We start from the raw sequence: 19,846 nt of genomic DNA on the forward strand, positions 1-19,846 counted from the left end.
ATAACACAGGCAGAAGCTTTTTTTATGCAACAGAGCTAGAAGTCTTTGAAAACTGAGAAACACCTATAGTTGTTCTTGTAAAAGCTGAAATAAGATACTGAACAGAGTGCCTGATATACTTTGCAACTTAAATGACCTTCAGGTAGCTGTGTTCTTTTCCTCTAGTTCTGAATCTGACACAGAGATACTTTCTTAATTTGACAGTAAAAGAAATATTTATAGATGCATTTTTCTTAATAAATTGCTTTGAAGTTCCCAGAACTTAAGATTTTAACTTAAATTAAAATAAAAGGAGACAGTATTTTGAAATACAGTGGTGTAAACCAATTTTCTATTAGCATGTGAAATGGTTATCTATAAACCAAATCTTAACAACCTCTACCACTAAAAATTTCCAGATATTCATTATCTCTTCCAGCCTCAATAATTTTGTGAAAGCGGAAGAGAATTTATAGCTGTCATTATGTATGGTACAAATTACTTCCCTAGATTTGGAAAAAAAAAGGTATGTATCATAGGTATGGTTGAGGACTTGTCTGGTATTACTCTAACAGTTTTTCTCAAGTTATTTCCAATTCTTGGAAGTGGCAGTAGCCAGAAATTTGTAACAACAACCAGACATTCCTCTTGCTTTCATGCCAGTGCTCTCAGCACATGATGTTAAAGAGAAGGTGGTACCCAACAGTTGCCCATTAACAGCCAACAATAATGAAATTGGGAATTTCAAGGTAAACAGGTTCAGAATTTTGGTCTTTGGTCTAAAGTGAAGCCACTGCTTTTATTACTTACTATTTATTTAGCAAATGTAATGCATTGACCCTGTTTTTGATGACTGTGCATGTAGAGAGAACTGTGTTGCCCTCGGAACCAGCTGGAAATTGTAAAGGTGGCATTGGTTTGGTTTTGTGTGGTTTGTGTTTAAGATTAATAAAATTGAAGTTAGGTATTGAAATTTTTAAGAGACTGCTTTGCTTAAGTTTGTATTTGTCACCATAATTTTAAGTGTCTTAAAACTTAACTGCAGTTGGTTTTGGGGTTAGTTCTAATTTTCACCTAAATCAACCTTGACACAGTACATAAAAGATCTCATGCTACAATTAGTCATAGACTTTCAGCAGTTCTGGCTCTATGAAAGTATAAAGGTAATGGCATGTGTTAATACTATCTAAAGAAATATTTTGGGTACAAATCATACTTTGTGAAACCTAAATTGATAGTGGGATGAGAAGTCTTATTTTGTACTGCATTACTGTCTTTCAAGTATTCTGAAATGCTTTTCTTACTCTTAGAAGCTTAATAATGTCTGCAGCAATTTATGCTTACCAGGTCTTTTGAAGAAAGGCACTTGATATGAATCTTCTCTGTCTTGGCACTTAGCTTTGCTTTGTGGCTTCCCTTGCTTGCATCCATTGTTCTCTGGCAATTTAACAGATACCTGAGAACCAGCAGGTGTAAATTATTTTCATGGCTTCCTTGAGATCATCCTTAAGTAAATAGCTGCCTTGCCAAGTGAGGTGTTTGCTGCCAAAAACATGGGATGTGCTCCAGGAAGTTTCTGCAGAAGTTAGGCATCCATTCAGTGGTCCAGCCAAAGCACATTCCTTAATTCAGGTTGGAAGATGCAGCATAATGAAGAGGCTGTGGCTTGACCCAGGTTTAAGCCAGCCCTTGACAAGCAACTAAAATTTGTATTTAAATTTAAGATTGACTACTTTAATGCCATATGTTGGGTTTAGACTGAAAGAGAGTGGTTTTAGATAAGAAATTCTTTGTTGGTGAGGGTGGGGAGGCACTGGCATGGGTTACCAGAGAAACTGTGGATGCCCCATCCTTGGAAATGTTCAGGCTAGGTTGGATGAGACTTTAAGCAACTTGGTCTAGTGAAAGGTGTTCCTACCCAAGGCACGGGGTTGGAACTAGATGAGGTCTATGCAACCTATTCTATGATTCTGTATTTCTGATCAATTTAATAACCTTACATTAAAGGTCATCTTGTATTGTGCAATTTGACAATCAGAAGCTGTCAAAATAGGTAGAGCAATGACATTGATTTTATGGTAGGGGCATTTGGGGGATGTTAAAAGCTATGCTGTCCTCAGGTCCACTCTCAGGGAATATAAAGACCTGTGTTCTTTTTGGGAAACCTTGATAATACTTTCCAACTTTAAAATATTTTTCTACTGTTACATGGACGATGAGTCAATCCTTTAAGAAAGAGAATATTTTTTACTGACTAGTGCTCTGTGGTCTCAAAGCTCTAGGTGAATTTCCTGCAAAAGACAGTTTGTCAGAAATTATTTAGGATTCTTTTATTGACTTGGTTTGCAGTGTGTTTTTTTAACTTAAAAAAAAAAATCCTGTGACTTTCCTTAGCAGCAGCAGCCAAAAATATTATAGGAGAGGTGGAAGCTGAATAAGATGGGAAGTAAATGTAGTGTTACTTGGTTGGGACATTAATCTTTCTATTACTACTTTTTTTTTTTTTTTTTAAAGGTTGAAGTTACATTTTTCTTAGTTACCTGTGTGTCTAGCCAGGTAGTTGCATTTGTGTGTTACATTTCTCTTTGCATTGCATATAATTGTCACACGTCTTTCCATATAATTTGATTTTTATAGCTTGGTAATTAGTGAAGAAACAGACAATTTGAAGAAGAGAGGGGCAGCTGAAGCAGAGGCAGCAGTGATCTTTCATGTGCATGCCCTCATAGCTGCTTAGAAATTTGCAGCGAGATAATAAATGGTCTGAAATGAGTTCTCTAAACAGTTTTTATGAGAAGTTTTGTTTATGAATGAATGATTGTCAAAGTTATGTTGCAGTTTGTGTCTGCTTTGCTTTTTCATTTCTTTGCAGATGTGATGAGATTAATAATTGTTAAGTGGGTTTCTTTTGCTTTTTTTTTTTTCTTTTGCTCTGTTGTGGCTAAGACTTTCTCCTTGTCTACTTTATAATAATTTTAATTATGAGTGTAGGCCTTTTTGTAGAGTAAAATATGAAAAGTATTATAGGTAGTTTCTAAAAGAAAAGCCAAATAGATGTTTGTTCAGACACCCCTTTTAACCAATAAGTTTATTTATAAAAGTAATGCATTTGATATTTTACAGCTCTTCTTACTGCCTTCTCACATAATATGCTCTGCTTAACTTCAATTATAAATATATTTTTCTTCTTGTATGTGATAGGTTGCTACCTATATGTTCCTCAAGGTGAAAATATTATAAATAATGCATTTTATTGTAAAAGATTAATGTTTAATGATAAATTAAATTATTACTAAACACATTATACACACACGTACATAAAACATACAAATATAAAGTAAGTTTCTTTTGATGCTGCATTTTTTAATTGAATTGGTGAAATTTTAGTCTATAATAATTACATAGATACATTTGTTGCAGTTTTGATGCAGTTGTTCCGTGAGACAATGTTAGATGGAAGTCTTTTCCTTCCTTAGTGTTCAGCTGTAGCATCTTAAATAGAGGGAAGAAAATGTCTGCTGGTCTGCATGGCTGGAGTGAGAGTAAAAAGGCTGCCTAGTTAATTATACTGAACATTTAAAGATGTCTCTTACTTTTGCTTGGTGGACTGGAATTAAAGTTTTCTCCAATACAGTTATACATTGGAAAAGTATAAGAAGAAAAAAAATTAAAAATGTTGTCGTTTGTTTCATTCTCCCCAAGAAAGGGAGTTCCGTGCTCCATCTTTGGGATCTTTGGAAAATTGCATGAAGCTTTCCCAGATGACAGTCCAGGGACTTCAGCAGTTCAAGTCTCCCCTTTTACAGCTGCCTCACATTGAAGAGGACAATCTGAGGAGAGTTTCCAATCATAAAAAGGTATAAAAATACAAATGTTACTTGGTAAACTCTTAAAATGCTATCTGCTACTTCTTTTACCTATTTGTGGCTAAGGAAGCAAGGTCATGATTTAACTAAGAGAATGAAAATATATTTATATTTAGGGAACTCGATGTTCTTTCTGCTTTTGGTTTCTTTAAAGTCCATCTCAGTTAGGAGGTAGGAATTAGGATTGGAGATCTGTTAAATGTAAATAAGTGTAAAAAATTACTGTGTTGATGTAACAATTTATTTCTTATTAAAATGTACTATCTCCTATTTAATGTTATTCCAGAATGTGTCTGGAATATCCTACTGGCACTGTTTTTTTTTCTGGGGATGGGTGGGGGGAGGACTTGATTGGCTTTACTTTGGCTTTGGGGCATTGTTCTTACATAGTTCTATGTACTTCGATAGAAAATATATAGGGAAGTTTACACAGAGGAGTTAATAAAAGAAAAAAAATCAGTTTCTGTGGGAAGCATTTCAGGTTTTGTGATACTTTGTGTGAAAGAGTGTGTCTTATAAAGCTTTTGCTACATAACTGTAGTTGATTAAGTGCTGGTATTTATAGAATTTAAGGATGAAAAAGAACAGTCTTGTCTTAATACCTGCATATGTTTCTTCACTCTGTTTCACCAACTGTGTCTGCATTTAAACTTGTTTGTTTGAGTCTAGTGTATCTTCTGGGAATGCCTGGTTAGAAACAGCCCTTTGCTTCTACTAGAAGCTGTTGACTTTTCTGATAGTTTTATTGCAGTGGTTAATTTAAGTGAATCTTGAAAATATACTTTTTATCTGATGAAAATTTTATTTAGCTTTAACTGTAGCCTTAAGGGGTGTTTAAATGCTTCTGTGTCACTGTGAAGACTAAGAATTCTTAGGTACTGCATTTTTTTAATCCTCTCTGAAGATGCTTATTCATGAAATATGCAAATAGTCATATCCTTTGGATAAAGTAAAAGATTCTCTTACAGGTATCATTAAAGACTTTTAATCCAGTCTTAAACTACAGGGAACATATGAGAAAATAAGCAATTTTAGATGTATTCTTTGACATGTCTATTGTAACTAAGAAAAAATCCAAATAATTTGGCTATATTATAATCCCACCTCTGTTTGCCATGAAAGAGAGGAAAAAACTCAGTTTTTTAGGCTTGTTCGTACAGGATCACATGCATTGAGTTCTTCAGAAACAATGCCTAGTTAGGCAGTATGATGAGTCTACCTGGATGCATGAAATTGTTTTAAATAAAGTACATGCATTTATAGTGGTGAGGTAATCAAGTATTCAAATCTGTGTTTGTTTTCTCCTTTTAGCTCTGCTCTGCAAATCTTAGGAGGAGTGGATTTAGATTTGTTTGCAGTTCAGTACAAAAAAACCCTCTAAACTTGTATTTGGTTGTTTCTGCTAATGTAAATCTGAAAGCACTGAAGTATTCTATCTAAATAAAACCCCCTATTAGTAGGACTTCTTAGCCCAATTTTCTGAAAAACCTGGCTGAAGTAACAGTTTTATGAGAAACTATAAAGAGCCATTTCTAAGGGGTGGCATACTAAGGAACACACCAATGTTCAAAGCAGTTCTGTTTAGTAGATTTAAGTGCAACCTTTTTGGTTTATTGTTTCTCAAAGCATACACTTGCTAGTTTCCTAAAGTGTGAGGGTTTTTTATAGGAACAAATGTAATGCTCTGCATGTATTGGTAATGTGGGGACACCAGTGATGTATTTTCGAGAGTTTGTGTTCTGTGCTGCTATGGGTCTTCATTTCTTATTTTTCTATTTCAGTATAAAATCAAAAGTATTCAGGATTTGGTGAGTTTGAAAGGCTCAGATCGTCGCAATTTACTGCACTTCCTAGAAGATAAGAAATATGAAGAAGTTATGGCCGTCCTTGGCAGCTTTCCATATGTCACTATGGATATAAAACCACAGGGTGAGTGGGAGGTCCTTTTGTTCTGTGTATGTCACTCTTCTGACATTTTGATAGTCTGCTGGCAGTAAGCTTTTGGAGGATGCTGAAACACAACTCACTGCTATTTATGTGACCTGGAAATTACATACTTTTTTGCAGTGGTGGGTTCTTGTACATGAGAGTTACAGTCTGAGGAGATAAAGTACATTGAAATATTCCATGTGTTCCCAAGGCAGCAGTAGTTTCTCATACAGGAGCTTATCTGAAATTTTGCCTTTTGATTTTAATATATCATGAGCAATGTGGAATTCTGGTAGAAATACCACTTTTATTAGCTATCTTAAACAGTTACACTTACTCCAGAATTTATGCTCGGCTTTCTTCAGCATGCAGAGTCATTTGTGAAGTTTTTGAATTGGAGACTCTGACTAAATATTCATGGGTTCCTTTGTGGTAATTCTGGTATAGTTTTTGTATCTGGCAGAATTTGTCCAAGCTATGCTTTAGCTACGTTTTGTGTGCACTATTTCAGTGAATGTGTAATGCTCTTCCTTTCTGAAGATTAGGTATATTGTAAGCAGTTCCTGTTAGACAGCTTTGCAGTGGGAAGTGAATTGGTTCAGTGGTCTCCTTTTCTTTGTACAAGATCAGTGCTGGTATATTAGTGATATTTGAAAGGTTGTTCTAATTCTTGATTCTAGTTTATATTTTCATTGTGATATGCTTTGTTTGGGGAGCCTGATTGTAATTTGGCTTATGTGTAGTCCCCTGTGAGAAGCAAATGGTAGAAGTAATAACTGTTAAGGAAGCAAATGTCTGCTAATTTTGGTGTTTATGGATGTTATTTGTGTTGTTTTGTTGGGGTTTTTTTAAACAAATAAATAGAAAACTTAGTAGCATAGGATTGTATACAGTCTTATTAATCTGCTTAAAATTCAATCTGGAAGTACCTCCCCATCTTTTGATAGACAGAGTTTTCCTGCCTGTAGTCTTCGTTTGTCACATAGCTGCACTCAAGTGTGGTGTGGAGGATTAAACCATGCAGATGCTTTTCTGTTTAGCTGAGTATTGCCATTATATAAAATATATATGTAAGACTAGTGAACAGTAAAACTGCTTTCTCAGGGAGGGACTGGAGGGGAATAAATAAAATGTCTGCACTGGGATATAACTATTCCTCTCCTACCTGAGACATTCTCCAGTTTATAGGTTGGAGGTATAAATTCAGTGGCTCCCCTGTGGGGTTTGTTTGATGTTTTAGTTAAACTAATCATTGCTGTTCTTTTATTTTCCTTTGCCTTCTCCTTAAAAAATAATTAAATGCATGATTGTTAATGTGCCATTGAAATTGAGTTGTTAATCATATGAAAGTCAGGAAAATGAAAATTATGATTCCCACAACAAATATAACGGGGTCTCTCTGGTCATGTGTGATATTTCGTGTTTCTGAAGTTTTATGCTTTAATATATAATGCACAGTATTACAGGGTTATGGTTCCCACAGCAGCTATAACTTTGAATTTTCTAACTTCTATGCAATCAAAATTTCAAACTCATTACTGCAGTTTTATTGGTTGCTGAATTACCAGCTCTCATTCTGATAGTATATTCGAAGTTGTACGAGACTTATTAAATAATACTTTGAAATTATTTTTTGTTAAAAATTCTGGAATTGGAATGCTTACATTTAGAAGTAGCAGAAGCAATGTTTAATGGAGAAGCAGGCTTTAAAGAAGTCTAACAGATGTGTTGCTTTTCTTTTTGCACTAGTTTTGGATGATGAAGACAGCAACAACATCACAGTAGGTTCTCTTGTCACTGTTCTGGTCACACTAACAAGACAGACCATGGCAGTAAGTATTCAGAATTTTTATTCTTTCTTGGTAACTGTGCATGTATGGTAGTAAAAAGGCATTTCTGTTTGTTATGTAAACACAACTGTGAGGTTAAGATTTGAAATTGAGAACTTGTGCTCTTAATCTGTCCTTATGGTTTTGTTTCTGAATGAGAAAGTTTTCCTGGAATAAAATCAAAGTTCAGTCTGACCCATTGCAGTTGTCTAGGGAACGGTAAAAGAATATGGCAAGTGATACTGCTCTGAGGTTTGTAAACAACAAGAAAAGAGACGTTCAGAAACTTGGTTCTTGAACTGAAATAAAATATTCACTCAAGTCCTCAGGACAGTGTTTGATTTTGCTTTATGTGGACTCCTAATGTTACAAATCTCTTGGGTGTTTTAGACATTTTTATGAAAGAAACATAGTCCAGCAGAATGCTGAATATGCATTACTTATATATTCTTATATCTATTACTTATACGTAAGTTATATATATATATAATATATATATATTACTTAATATAAAGGAGGTACACGAGTGTCACATGAAAAAAGTGGACTGCTGTGTAGGAAACAGTGAGGCATAACCAAAACAGTAATATACCCTAGTAGTTAAACTTGTGACTTGTGCTTATTTTCTAGCTTAAAATGCAGTAATGGCTTTCTTTGAACAAAAATCTTTAATACACAGAACCTAAACAAACTTTGACATGTCAAGGACTACAATGTCAATTTTTGCATCTGTACTAATGACATAATTGTCTAAGTAAGCAGAAGGTCTGAGTTACAGCTCAAAGGTAAGGCACACAAGCCTGAGTATTACAGACTATTGAAGCCAGTTCAGCAGAAAGTATGTATATAAAAGCTCCAGGTCCTCATACTGTGGTAGCCAAGGGTGCAGTAGGTAGAAAGTGAAAGCACTGTATCACTGCTGGAATTGCACAATGAAGGAAACTGAAAATTATGAGGATATTGAACTGCACTTAGAAACTAAAATGTCTAACAGAATATAGAAAGTTCAGTTAAGATGTTTCCTATGTGACCTCCACTAGGCAATCTGGCATACAAACACAGCCTTTTGTATGATGCATGTTTTTTGTGGTGGCATATCCTATTTACCATCTTTATATATGACAGCTCCTTGTCACTATTTTGTTTGGGTGCATTTTTTTTAATGGCTTATACTTAATGTAGAGTATATTTTGAAGAAAGAAATGCATTAAAAAAAAAACCCTTTTACATAGAGGTGTCCCAGTCTACAGAATACTAACAATGTGTTGTCTTAACGTTTCTTGTTTGATTTGTTGTTCTGTGTCCCCAAGTAGCAGAGCAGCTGTTAAAGTTTTTAATGCTCTGACAACTGGAGCAGAATTAGCATTTTAGTACTGCTAGCTTTTGTGATATAGGATTTCTGTGCCTTATAAAACAAGTATATTCTTTGGAACAAGATGGCATGTTGCTATTAAATTTCTTTATAATATTAGTGATGGAAAAATCTGAAACCAAATGTTTGAAATAGTATTTAATTTTGATCTGTTAATCCCCTGTTGTGTCTGTCACTGATAAACGAATTTGCCATGAGTAAAATACTCAGACCAGATTAAGGTGATTTAGTTTAAGTTCAAATATGAAATAATAATTTGCTTTTGGTGCAGAGAGGCATTACTAGTTTTCACATCTTTCTCTCACTTTTCTCACACCAGGAAGTGTTTGAAAAGGAGCAGTCTATATGTGCAGCAGAAGAGCAACCAACAGAAGATGGGGTAAGTGAAGAGTGAATGTTCCTCTTGTTGATTAAAGAGAACTTTCTTCCAGATCTTGAATTGCTAATTGTGCACTTCTCAGGCATTTTTTTCAGAAATGCCTACTGAAGTGTCCTTTGAGCTGTGCTTTCTAATTTTGGTTCTCAGCTTAAAACGTTTAAAGTACAGTTGAATGACTGAAATTTTATGAACAGAATAAATATTTTAATACTGCTTTCCTGCAGCAAGGAGATGCCAGCAAAGTTAAGAGCAAAGGATGGCAACAAAAGAATAAAGGAACCAAGAAAGCTTCAAAATCAAAGAAAAAGAAGCCATTGAAAAAGAAACCTGTGCCACCTTCATTGCAACCACAGAAACAGCAGAAGCAAAAACAAGCTAATGGGGTAGCTCATAGATTCAATGATACTTATAATTTTATTCGTTTATCACATGTGATCTGATGGGGGGGGTTGTATGTGTCTCTTATGTTTCAGTTTATGCTTTTGTGAAGTGTGTTTTCTAAAATAGCATTTGTTTTCTCTACATTTAACAATTACTAGTGAAGTAATCGGGGAACCACTATGGTAATGTGTGCAGTGGCCTGCTGAAAGTTCTGCTCAACTATTTTAAAAATTTGGCTTCATAGTCCCTTCTTACTATTAGTTCTTGTTATGCTACCTTCTTGGAGGTGAATTGTTCTGTAAGTTCTCGTTTTCCTTTAAAGATAAAAACCAAATTGAGACTTGCTTCTGATAAATTAAGTTGTTTCAGTAATTTTATGCTCCCACTGCATGGTGTTTTCCTCACCTCATGGGCTATGTTGTAGGTACTTTCTTAAGTTCTCTGTAATAAGACTTTATGAAATGCAGTCCTGGAGTCATAGAATGATTTGGATTGAAAGAGTTCCAACCCCTCTGCCATGGGCAGGGGTACCACTCACTAGACAAGTTTGCCCCATCCAGTCTGGCCTTGAACACTTGCAGGGATGGGACATCCAATCTGGGAATCAAACACTGTTTTTTCCTACTCCTGTTGCGAGTCCCATATGGAGAAGGAAAATGGCTTCTGTCCTTCTCTTAGCAAATGAGGTGAAAAGGATTAATCTTCACTGTAGACATAACTATGACACAAGAAGAGCATAGATGATGTGACCCGACCTTAAGGCAGGTGATGTGAATTCTGTGGACTACAGTAATGCAGACAAACTAAGTTAGAGGTGTTGGGTTTTTGTTTTCTTTCCCATTAGGAAGTCGTTGTGAAGGAAGAGGAGGAGGAGGTCTCTGATAAAGGAAGTGAATCTGAAGAAGAAGAAACAAACAGAGACTCTCAAAGTGAAAAAGATGATGGAAGTGACAGAGACTCTGACAGAGAGCAAGATGAGAAGCAAAACAAAGATGATGAAGCTGTAAGCCTTACTTTTTCTTGAAGGGTAATGTTGCCTCTGGGTTGAGAGAAAATGCATTTTAATCCTCTAGCAACCCCTCAGGCTAGGCAACACTAGGATGAAGGAGTAATATTGGTTTTGCAGAGGTTTTCAGACCTCATTCTGGTAATTCTTTGTCATTACAAGTTTGTTTCAGAGTGAGTAGCGAGGAGTCTTTTCAGCATGGTCAGAAAACTTAGAAATGACATGAGAAAAATGGCTAAATTTTAGGAGAAAAAATATTTCTTCCAGCTTAATTTGATTACTTTCTGCTGCAGATTTGTGACTTTAAGTCTCTCCTTTGAAATGTGTTCTTTACAGGCAGTGGCTGTTGCATGTTGCAAAGTGCATACTAAACATGCAGTAGTTGAACAAACTTGTACAGATGCTCACTAAACTGTAGTAACTGTCAGGTTATTTGTTTGAAACTGTAACAGTGTAAAAGGGAGTGAAACATTGTGGTGGTAGATGATTTCTGCACCACTGGTCTTACAGTATAAGATTTGAGTGACAGCTGAATGTCCCATACAGGGTGAGATTAAGCTTCTGATGGGAAAGGAATCATCAAACTCATAATCAGGACTCTTATGGCTGAGGTAGAGAGTGTTTATAGATTGTGTTGTAGAATTGAGTTTTGAAGAATGTGTGCAAACCCTGCACATCTGCTTTTTCCTTTTATAACGTTTAGTGTTGCATGAGAACTAGTCACATGGACCATTTTCTGTCTTTTTAATGCAAAAGATTGTTAGTGCACAGTAATTCTTTAACCTTATCTTTGACAGGAATGGCAAGAATTACAGCAAAGTATACAGAGAAAGGAGAGAGCCCTTCTTGAAACGAAGTCAAAGATAACACATCCTGTTTACAGTCTTTTTTTTCCTGAGGTCAGTAATAAAAAACATTACAGTTGTGAAATGTGAAAATTAATAATCATATAAATTTATTGATCCTTTTATATTTTTACTGTGAATATTGGGCTTTTAAAAAAGTTTATTGCCTGGGAAAAAATTTAGTATTAATTTTATAAAGTCTTAACTTTTAAAATGGAACACTTTCAGTTACTTTTCTAAAACCTTTTGCTTCATTATTCTTTCTACCCAGTTCCCAGAGACTTGCAAACCTGTGTAAAACTTAAGGTGAAATTTTGGGGTGCCTGTGACTGGGAGAGGTTCTGACCCCGCCCCCCCCCCCCCCCCCGCCCATGTTATGAGGAATCACAGGAGAGTTTTGGAGTCATTTGGATCAGCAGATAGTTTTGGCTTACTGGTTGACTTCCAGTCTCAATGCAGCAATGTGGTGGCAGCACAGTGTGCAGCTGTGGAAGATGGGGTTGGTTGGCAAAGCTGTCTCTTTCCACCACAGCATAGTCTGGAAGTGGCATAAGCTGACTGTGGACCAGTCTTTCCTATAGAGCTCAAAAATACAAGTTCAAGAGTGGATGAGTGTCAGAGGAAATTAAATATTTGAGAGTGGTGACTCAGTATAGGCTGAGGTGTGTTTTCAGCAGCCTTTGGTGTTGAAAGTATATCTGATGTATCAGTTGTTACTTGCACTGACAGCTAGTCACTCAGTAGTTGTCTGAGAAACCCTTAACAGCAGTGGAACCTTGAAAAAGTTTTTCCACCTTTTTCCAACTGGAAGTTTTGTGTTCTGAGCAGATAAGTTAGGTCCTTGGAGTGACCTGATTGGAACCAGGAGGAAGGAGTATTTGGCCACATTTTCTTTCTGGCCAGTGGTTCAGAGTTTCCTTTGCTTCCTTGCAGTCTGACTAAGAAACTAGGATCTCTTCTCTGTTGTGCAGTCTCCAGTAATGGGGGTGGAAGGCAAGGCTTATGCTTCCTCTTATGGTTTAAAGAAGACAACCAAGAGGGGAAAGAAGACTAAAACATGAAATGAAGACACTGTATATTTGCTCCCTCTCCTCAGTCCCCAGGGCTCTTTATGTCTATACCCTGTACAGCTTGTTGCATGTGCAAACATATGCCGTTGTCCACATGATTATGATCACATTGTTCCTGCTGGTTTTACCTGCTAGCAGCATTAAAGAGCAAATCGTGGGAAGCAAGACTTGTTGCTAAAGACCCACAGAGGACATAAAGCGAATAAATTGTCTTCCTGAAGGCCTTAGCTGACATGGAGTTTTATCATGGCTAAACTTGAAGCTGTATTTTCCTGACAGTTGGGTGCACTCCCATCTCTCAGTACAGCTTCCACCAGTACACCAGCATAATGTAAAAAGGTGTACTGGCATTTTGTTCTTCTGGCTGCCTTATATCATGTCAAATGTGCTACAGTCTTAATACCTCCTTGCTGCCTTTGGTCATCAGTTGAAGCTCACAGACAGTAAGTGTCATGCCCAGTGCCTCAGGGGGGCTGAATATTTGTATTTCTTTTACTGAAGCGAGGGTCCTTTCAGAGACTTTCCTTATACTTTGTATAAAGCTGCATAAGCTTCAGCTGTGTGTAACCAAGTTACATATGGGTTTTGTGATAAAAAAACTAAATACAGCTTGCTGCTAAAATGAAATCTAGGGCTGATCTGAATGCTTGAACTTGAAAGATACACACGTATCCTCTCATGGTACTGCAGTTGTAAATTTTCCAACTTCACTGATTTCATGAAAGTTGAATGCAGCTGTACTTTGTGCTGTAGCTGCAGTTGGAGCATATTCAGATAGAGTTGATCTATAACTTCTGAAAAACAAAACCCATCATATTCTGGGTTTTTTTTTTTTTCGTCTATTATTTAGAGTATTATTTGTACTGTGGTCATGGCCAGTTCAGAGATAAAAAATTAAAGATAAAATGCTGTAGCTGAGCATAATAATACCTGTTCTCAGGAGGCACCCTTAATGCTGTTTCATCCAAGTTTTGGGGCAGTTGATTATTCTGCCAGAGATGTCTTTAATCTATGGAGGTTCCTAAATAATTATCTTCTGCTCCTGCATCCATGGGTCCAGAAACTGCACAGATTGTAGTTTTGACATTTTGTAGGTAGAAACTGGCCTTGGTGTTCCAATTTCATGAACATACTGGTTCCCTGGCATGCCAAACCTTGCACCCATCTGTTAAAGGGCTTTTTGCCCACTTGCCTGTTAGTTTGCCAGATTCTCACAGGCATAAATTTTAAATTCCACCCAATAAGCACAAGGAAAATCACAGTCCTGCACAGTTGTCCTTTCTGTAAAAAAGTGATGGCACTTCGAGGTCAGGAATTTTACTTCCAAGAAATTTACTCTATAGGAGTCCTTTGAGCTTTAGATCGGTGATTGTTGTTTGCACTGGTAATTTTTTCCTCTCTTGGCTTTGTGAAAAGTTTTTATGAAAAGCCATTTGATTATTTTGGTCTTTGTTTCCATCGCTCTCAAAGGCAAGGAGTTTTTTTTTTTTTTTAAGAACAATGTATATATACTAAGTCAGCACAGTGTTTTGGTAAAATCAAAAATGACATATTGTTGCAACTTGCAGGTCTTTTTTATTATGGTCATAGTTCTCATAGGCCCAAAATGGTGATTAGCCATTTCTGTAATGGATCTTGCTTCTGTAGCTCTTGTTCATCTGTACTATTTATACTGTTCATCTTTCTATTCCTAGAGGCCTCTTGGCTAGGAAATAAACACTTTGACTGCATAAGAGTCTTTCTTCTTTGCTACAGCTGTCAAGAAGATTGACAATATATTTACTGTTGAAACTTACAGATAAAATAACTTATGCCTTGTAATCACATGGGATGGTTTTTCTTAAAGAAAATCACTTGGAATAGTTGTAAGAAGGATTTAGAATTCTACACATTCTGGTCTTAAATAATATACGAATAGGTTTTTGTCATGTTCTCTGTGTGTGTTCCAAAAGCACGAGGGAATGCTGATGCTTCACTGTGATGCTTTTGCTTTTATGCACTTCAAAATGGGCATTTAACATACTGATTTAGTTTTATATTTCTCTGTTCTGGGACTCAGGAGTGCTAATCGGTGTGTTTGGTTGTTGTGAGCATCTTGCTGTTGTAAATTGTTGAATATTTCAATGAGATTGGGATAGTATAACAATTAGTCACTTCAGAACAAAAAAAGGAGTTAACTTGGCTTTTGTAATTTTTCAACATGCATGATTTAAATCTCAGATCCCCAAACACTGGCTTCTTAAAGTGTTAAAAAGTTCTAAAACTACAGAACTTTTAACTCTTCCAGTAGAGACAAAAATTCTTCAAATTCTACATACTAACAGCATTTGCTTCCCAAGTGTGGAATTCAGAAGTTGCTCACTAGTGGTGTTGAGAAGTCCACTGCATCCTTTCATTTGGTCCTTCTAATGCTGTTAGATTGAAAATGAAACAAAACAACCACTTTTTATGGGACACTGAAGCAACTGCCTCTTTTTTTGGGGGTAAACTTGTAAAAATTGGCTTCCTGATTTGGAGCTTTGACTTTGTAATAAGAACAGGAACTTGCTTTACAGTACTAAAGTATTGTTTTTTTACAATAAAATGGTTTCCACTTATATTAAAACAAAGTAAATTTTGCCTAAAATGAGTGCTGGAGGGTTAACCAGAAAGGTGTAGCATTTAAATGAAGAACAGTTGATGTTAAAGAACTGTATTTACCATTTGAGGAGGGTTGTGTCTGTGCTACTGAACTGTACCACAGTCTTAAAATTCCGACTTCAGTTGAAGGAATATTTTTTGTATAGTGTTGCTGTCTTGTGTGAAGGACCACACTAATTTAATTTAATTTAATTTAGGAACTCTGCTTTAGCATCTGCGATGGCAAAACCTTAAGACCTGCAGCTATTTAGAAACCTGTGTGTGATAGGGAGCAGTTATTTGTTGTTTTTGTTTGGGCATCCTTTACAAGTATACATCAATATTGACTGATACTGAGTTACTTCCTTGAAGTGACATCTCAGTATGTTCAAAAGTCATTTTGCTTTTTGGAGGGGGAAGCAGTGGGACAGAGCACAGTTGCCTGAAAAAGACTTTTCTGTGAAGAGTTCTTTATCTGTCTTTCCACTTTCCTTTCTTTATGTGCTCAGCTTTTTATCCAGGTTGGATTTCTGTTGGAGGACCTGAAGTTGTTTTGTATTGCATGAAGTTGCTCGTTAATCCTCAGTGGATACAATTCTTCAGGGTGGTTCCATGTCCCACATGGTAGCTGAAGTTGAATACATGGAATGAAGCCTTTGGAAACCAGCAGTTACTTGTGATAACCTGTTTGCTTTCAGTGTGCAGTGTACACCATGTATATTATTCATGCACATTCAAGAGTTTAAAAAAGCCATCAGACACAAACCTTTCCTTTCTGTCTGTATTACAAAGACCAGTGAATCCTAATTTCCTGTTAAAAAGTGTAGAGGCATCTTTTTCTATGACTTCAATAATCCTGGTAGTTTTTTACTTTGGTTTTCTTTCCTCTTTCTGAAAGGAAAAACAAGAATGGTGGTGGCTGTATATTGCAGATCGGAAGGAGCAGATGTTAATATGTATGCCATATCACGTTTGTACACTAAAAGATAAAGAAGAGGTAAAGTACTTGGAGAGTTTTCTTTCTGGGGTATTACAAAACTCTGTTGAAAGTGTCTGTGGTATGTAAATACATGTAGATTTTAATTTTTTTATACTTATCCTTTAAGATGGAAAACAAATTTTACTCTCTTGATAAAATGAGAGAAGTGCCTTTTAACTATGAAAATTGATAGTGGAGAAAGAAAAAGCAATTTAAGATGACTTTGAAGTTTCTTTATGGAATATGTTGGGTTTTTTTTCCCTGATATCAAAAGATGATGAAACGTAGTGTTCATACACAATGAAATTCCTAAATTTATTCAAATTGTTAGAAATATTAAGTGTTCTCTTTCTGTACAGCAGAGACTGTGACAAATTAATTAGCTTTGGCTCATATGAACTTTACTGAACCTGTAACCTTTGGCAGTGTTCTTCTTGCCACTTTTTTGAAAAATGAAGACCCTAATATGTTTGTTCTTCCAAATTAGATGTTATATTCAATTTCAAATAACAGCAGAGTTAAGATAAAACTTTCAGCAGACTAAATATTTTAACCCGTTTGGGTTTTTGAGGTTTATCATACAGCGGGGAGAAATTGTGTACTTAATGTAGTTACTTGGCCTAATTCAGAAAAAAAATCAATGATTGAGTGACTCAATGATTATTCAGCTTTTGTGGCGAGTATTGTGTTTGGGTATTATGACTCTTTTCTGCAGATATTTTATTAGAGATATTCAAAGAAGTGTCCCTAGTAAGAAACTAAAACTTTCTATTATTCTGTAGTAGTGCTCACTGTTCATTGGAGGACTCATGTACTTGTTTCATTTGATAGCAGTAAGAACTTAATGGTATTAAATCTCTTTTGTAGGTAGAGCTGAAGTTCCCAGCACCAGGCAAGCCTGGAAACTATCAATACACAGTTTATTTAAGATCAGACTCATATATGGGATTGGACCAGATTAAACCATTGAAGGTGATGTTTGACTGTGTTATATACTTGTATTACATCAAAAGCTGCTTCATATGGTCATTAAAACACCAGAAGTCCTATTAATAAGAATTCAACCTGTCCTAATTTTAAAACAAGTGGGGAGAATCAACTGGTTTCTGCCTAATGTACAGTAGTAGTTTTATCATGGATCAAACAGGACTAAAATTCAAGATGCTTTCCCATGCATGTGTATTTTAATTAATGTTTTTCTAATGTTTATGCTGTTTCTGCAGTGTAGGTTGACTGTGGCTTTTTATACCTTGAGGTTTGCCATTTCATTTCCCTGCCCTTCCTTAGTCCTGGATTCATCCAGTTAATGGGAAAAATCTGGCATGCCTTATTTCTGGAAGCAGTTCTTGGTTTTGTTATTTGTTTGGGGAGTTGGATGGGATTTGTTTTGTTATTCTGTTGGTTTTTTTAACTGTTCTTTTGTGGGTTGCTTGTTTGTTTTGTGTGTGTGGATTTGTTTGTTTTCCCAACTTGCTGTTTATTGTTTGTAACATTTTTTTTCCCCCTCTCTTCTCTTTCCTTATCCCATTACAGCTGGAAGTTCACGAAGCAAAACCAGTGCCAGAAAATCACCCACAATGGGATACAGCAATAGAAGGTGATGAGGACCAGGAAGACAGTGAGGGCTTTGAAGACAGTTTTGAGGAGGAAGAGGAAGAGGAGGAAGATGATGATTAAACACACTATTGATTGACTACAATATCTGCACACAGTGCAAACACTTGGTCTGACTGTGGAACTTGTACAATTAACCAAGAAACACAGTACAGAAGCTTTGAGAAGGCTGAGTTTAAATTTTCTTTACCAATTAAGAGTGCATTATGTAACTTCTCAGTGGAGGTGAAACAAATCTGTTGCCATTGATACACCTTGGAATATGCTTATGGCTCATTATAGCCTTCAAAGTGCAGGATGGTGCATTTGTTTCAATTGAAAATAAAAGCTTTTTTATTATAAATGTCCGAAAGTGTGGGCTATGTATTGTCTTATCAGTTTAGGGTCCAATTTAAATAAAAGGTACTATTAGCTAGGAGCAAACTTTCAATCAATTTTTCTGCATTAGGAATTTATTTTAGAAAATGTTTTGGTATATTTGACATTACAAATCTCTGTTGATTGAAGCAACATTTGCTCAACTTTCAAACTTGATTGGTTCTGTGGTATTCATTAACTATTTTGCTGTGATACTGCTCACATCATTCATAGCTTTAAGAATCTGTTTTACTTAACTTGATTGTTACAAATTGGCATCATATCCATTGCCACATTCCATATATTCCAGAGGGCTGCTTTTTTAGGACTGTTGCCTTTTTATGCCCGAGATTATAATGGAAATCATAAACTTTCTTGACTCTGCCATAGGATACTTACTAATGGCTTAAAACATTTTTAAGCCTTTATTTCATCAGATCAGCAGGAGATCTGAGTCTTTTGATAAACAGAATGTCTGTAAGTAATTTTGGGACCACATGTTATGTAAGTTAGTGGCTTTTGTGTAATACCTTTATAAAAGGTACATGCTGAAAGCCGAAGTATATTCTTAATTCTGAATCTACCTGACACCGTCAGAAACATTTTAAGGGTAAAATACAACATGCAGAGAAGGCATGTTTTGTATCAGTTTTGAATTCCCATCAATAAACTGGACAATTTGATGGCTGTTTGCATTTGTAATAGTGTGCATCTTTGTCTGAGGTTGTTGGTTTGTTGTTTTCATTTGGGTTTTTTTCCCTACCCTAGTTTTCTGCAAGGTTGTAAATAAGACAGCGATTCTGTTCCTACCTCTTTTAAAGAAAAAAAAATCAAGTCTAATTAGAGAATAAATTCAGAGAGGAGAGCATCAGGGCTATTAGTGTATTCTATGAGACTTGACAAAAGCCATGGATGGAGTCTTCCTTTTCTTCTTCTCAAAACAACAAATGAAATGTTGCATTTCTGTACTTCAGAAATACTTATGAGTGTTCTGCAAGTAGGAATAGCTGTATTTCTGTTCCTGTATATTAAACTATGAAAATACAATGCTGTAAAATGTGACAAATTCTCATGCAGGAAAATTTCCATCCTGTAAAAATTGCCCAAAGCCAGAATAGGTGCACACTAATTTGTGACCTTGTTTGTTAGAGAGGGTTGTCACTTTAAATGAAAATTTATATTGTTATATTCTTTGTTATTACAATAGATGCAAATAAAATTTGGAGGTGTTGTAATGAGATTATGGTATTTTTCGAAGTAGTTCTGAAGTGCACATTGTGCAGGAAAAACTTGAAAACCATAAGCAGTGTCAGGTGTTCAAACTCAAGAATGAAGGCTAGGTTTGAATTAAAAGGCTTGTACACGTGATGCCTTTTAACTCCAGTTCTAACTTGCGAAATGAAGCAGAGAAATAGCAGCACAAAAGCTCTAGTTGTATTCCATAGGCTTTTGAGCCAAATACTGCACTGGTGAGAGATAAGAAAGAGTCTGATGATTCTTCCTCAATCAAGTAGGCAAGGTGAATGCTAAGATGAATGACTCATAGTGAAAGTCTGCAGTTGTTAGAAGTAGGAGAGTGGTGAGTCAGGAGGTAGAGTTGATAATGAGAGCATTCTGGATG

The 19,846-nt window shown here is 35.9% G+C and overlaps 1 protein-coding gene across 1 annotated transcript in view; it reads left to right on the forward strand.

Annotated features, from left to right (window-relative positions):
* SEC63 (SEC63 protein translocation regulator) overlaps positions 1-18,908 on the forward strand; it is a 57,347-nt gene extending 38,439 nt beyond the window's left edge. Inside the window, exons 12-21 of the mRNA XM_014887891.2 lie at positions 3,682-3,836; positions 5,627-5,774; positions 7,524-7,606; positions 9,295-9,354; positions 9,579-9,737; positions 10,580-10,738; positions 11,539-11,640; positions 16,174-16,272; positions 17,122-17,226; positions 17,788-18,908. Of these exons, the coding sequence (XP_014743377.1) occupies positions 3,682-3,836; positions 5,627-5,774; positions 7,524-7,606; positions 9,295-9,354; positions 9,579-9,737; positions 10,580-10,738; positions 11,539-11,640; positions 16,174-16,272; positions 17,122-17,226; positions 17,788-17,931 (1,214 nt within the window). The 3' untranslated portion in view covers positions 17,932-18,908. The remainder of the gene's footprint in view (positions 1-3,681; positions 3,837-5,626; positions 5,775-7,523; positions 7,607-9,294; positions 9,355-9,578; positions 9,738-10,579; positions 10,739-11,538; positions 11,641-16,173; positions 16,273-17,121; positions 17,227-17,787) is intronic.
* The last annotated feature ends 938 nt before the right edge of the window (positions 18,909-19,846 follow it).

Source organism: Sturnus vulgaris, chromosome 3, assembly GCF_052056855.1.
Source record: "Sturnus vulgaris isolate bStuVul1 chromosome 3, bStuVul1.hap1, whole genome shotgun sequence".
Classification (NCBI taxonomy): domain Eukaryota; kingdom Metazoa; phylum Chordata; class Aves; order Passeriformes; family Sturnidae; genus Sturnus; species Sturnus vulgaris.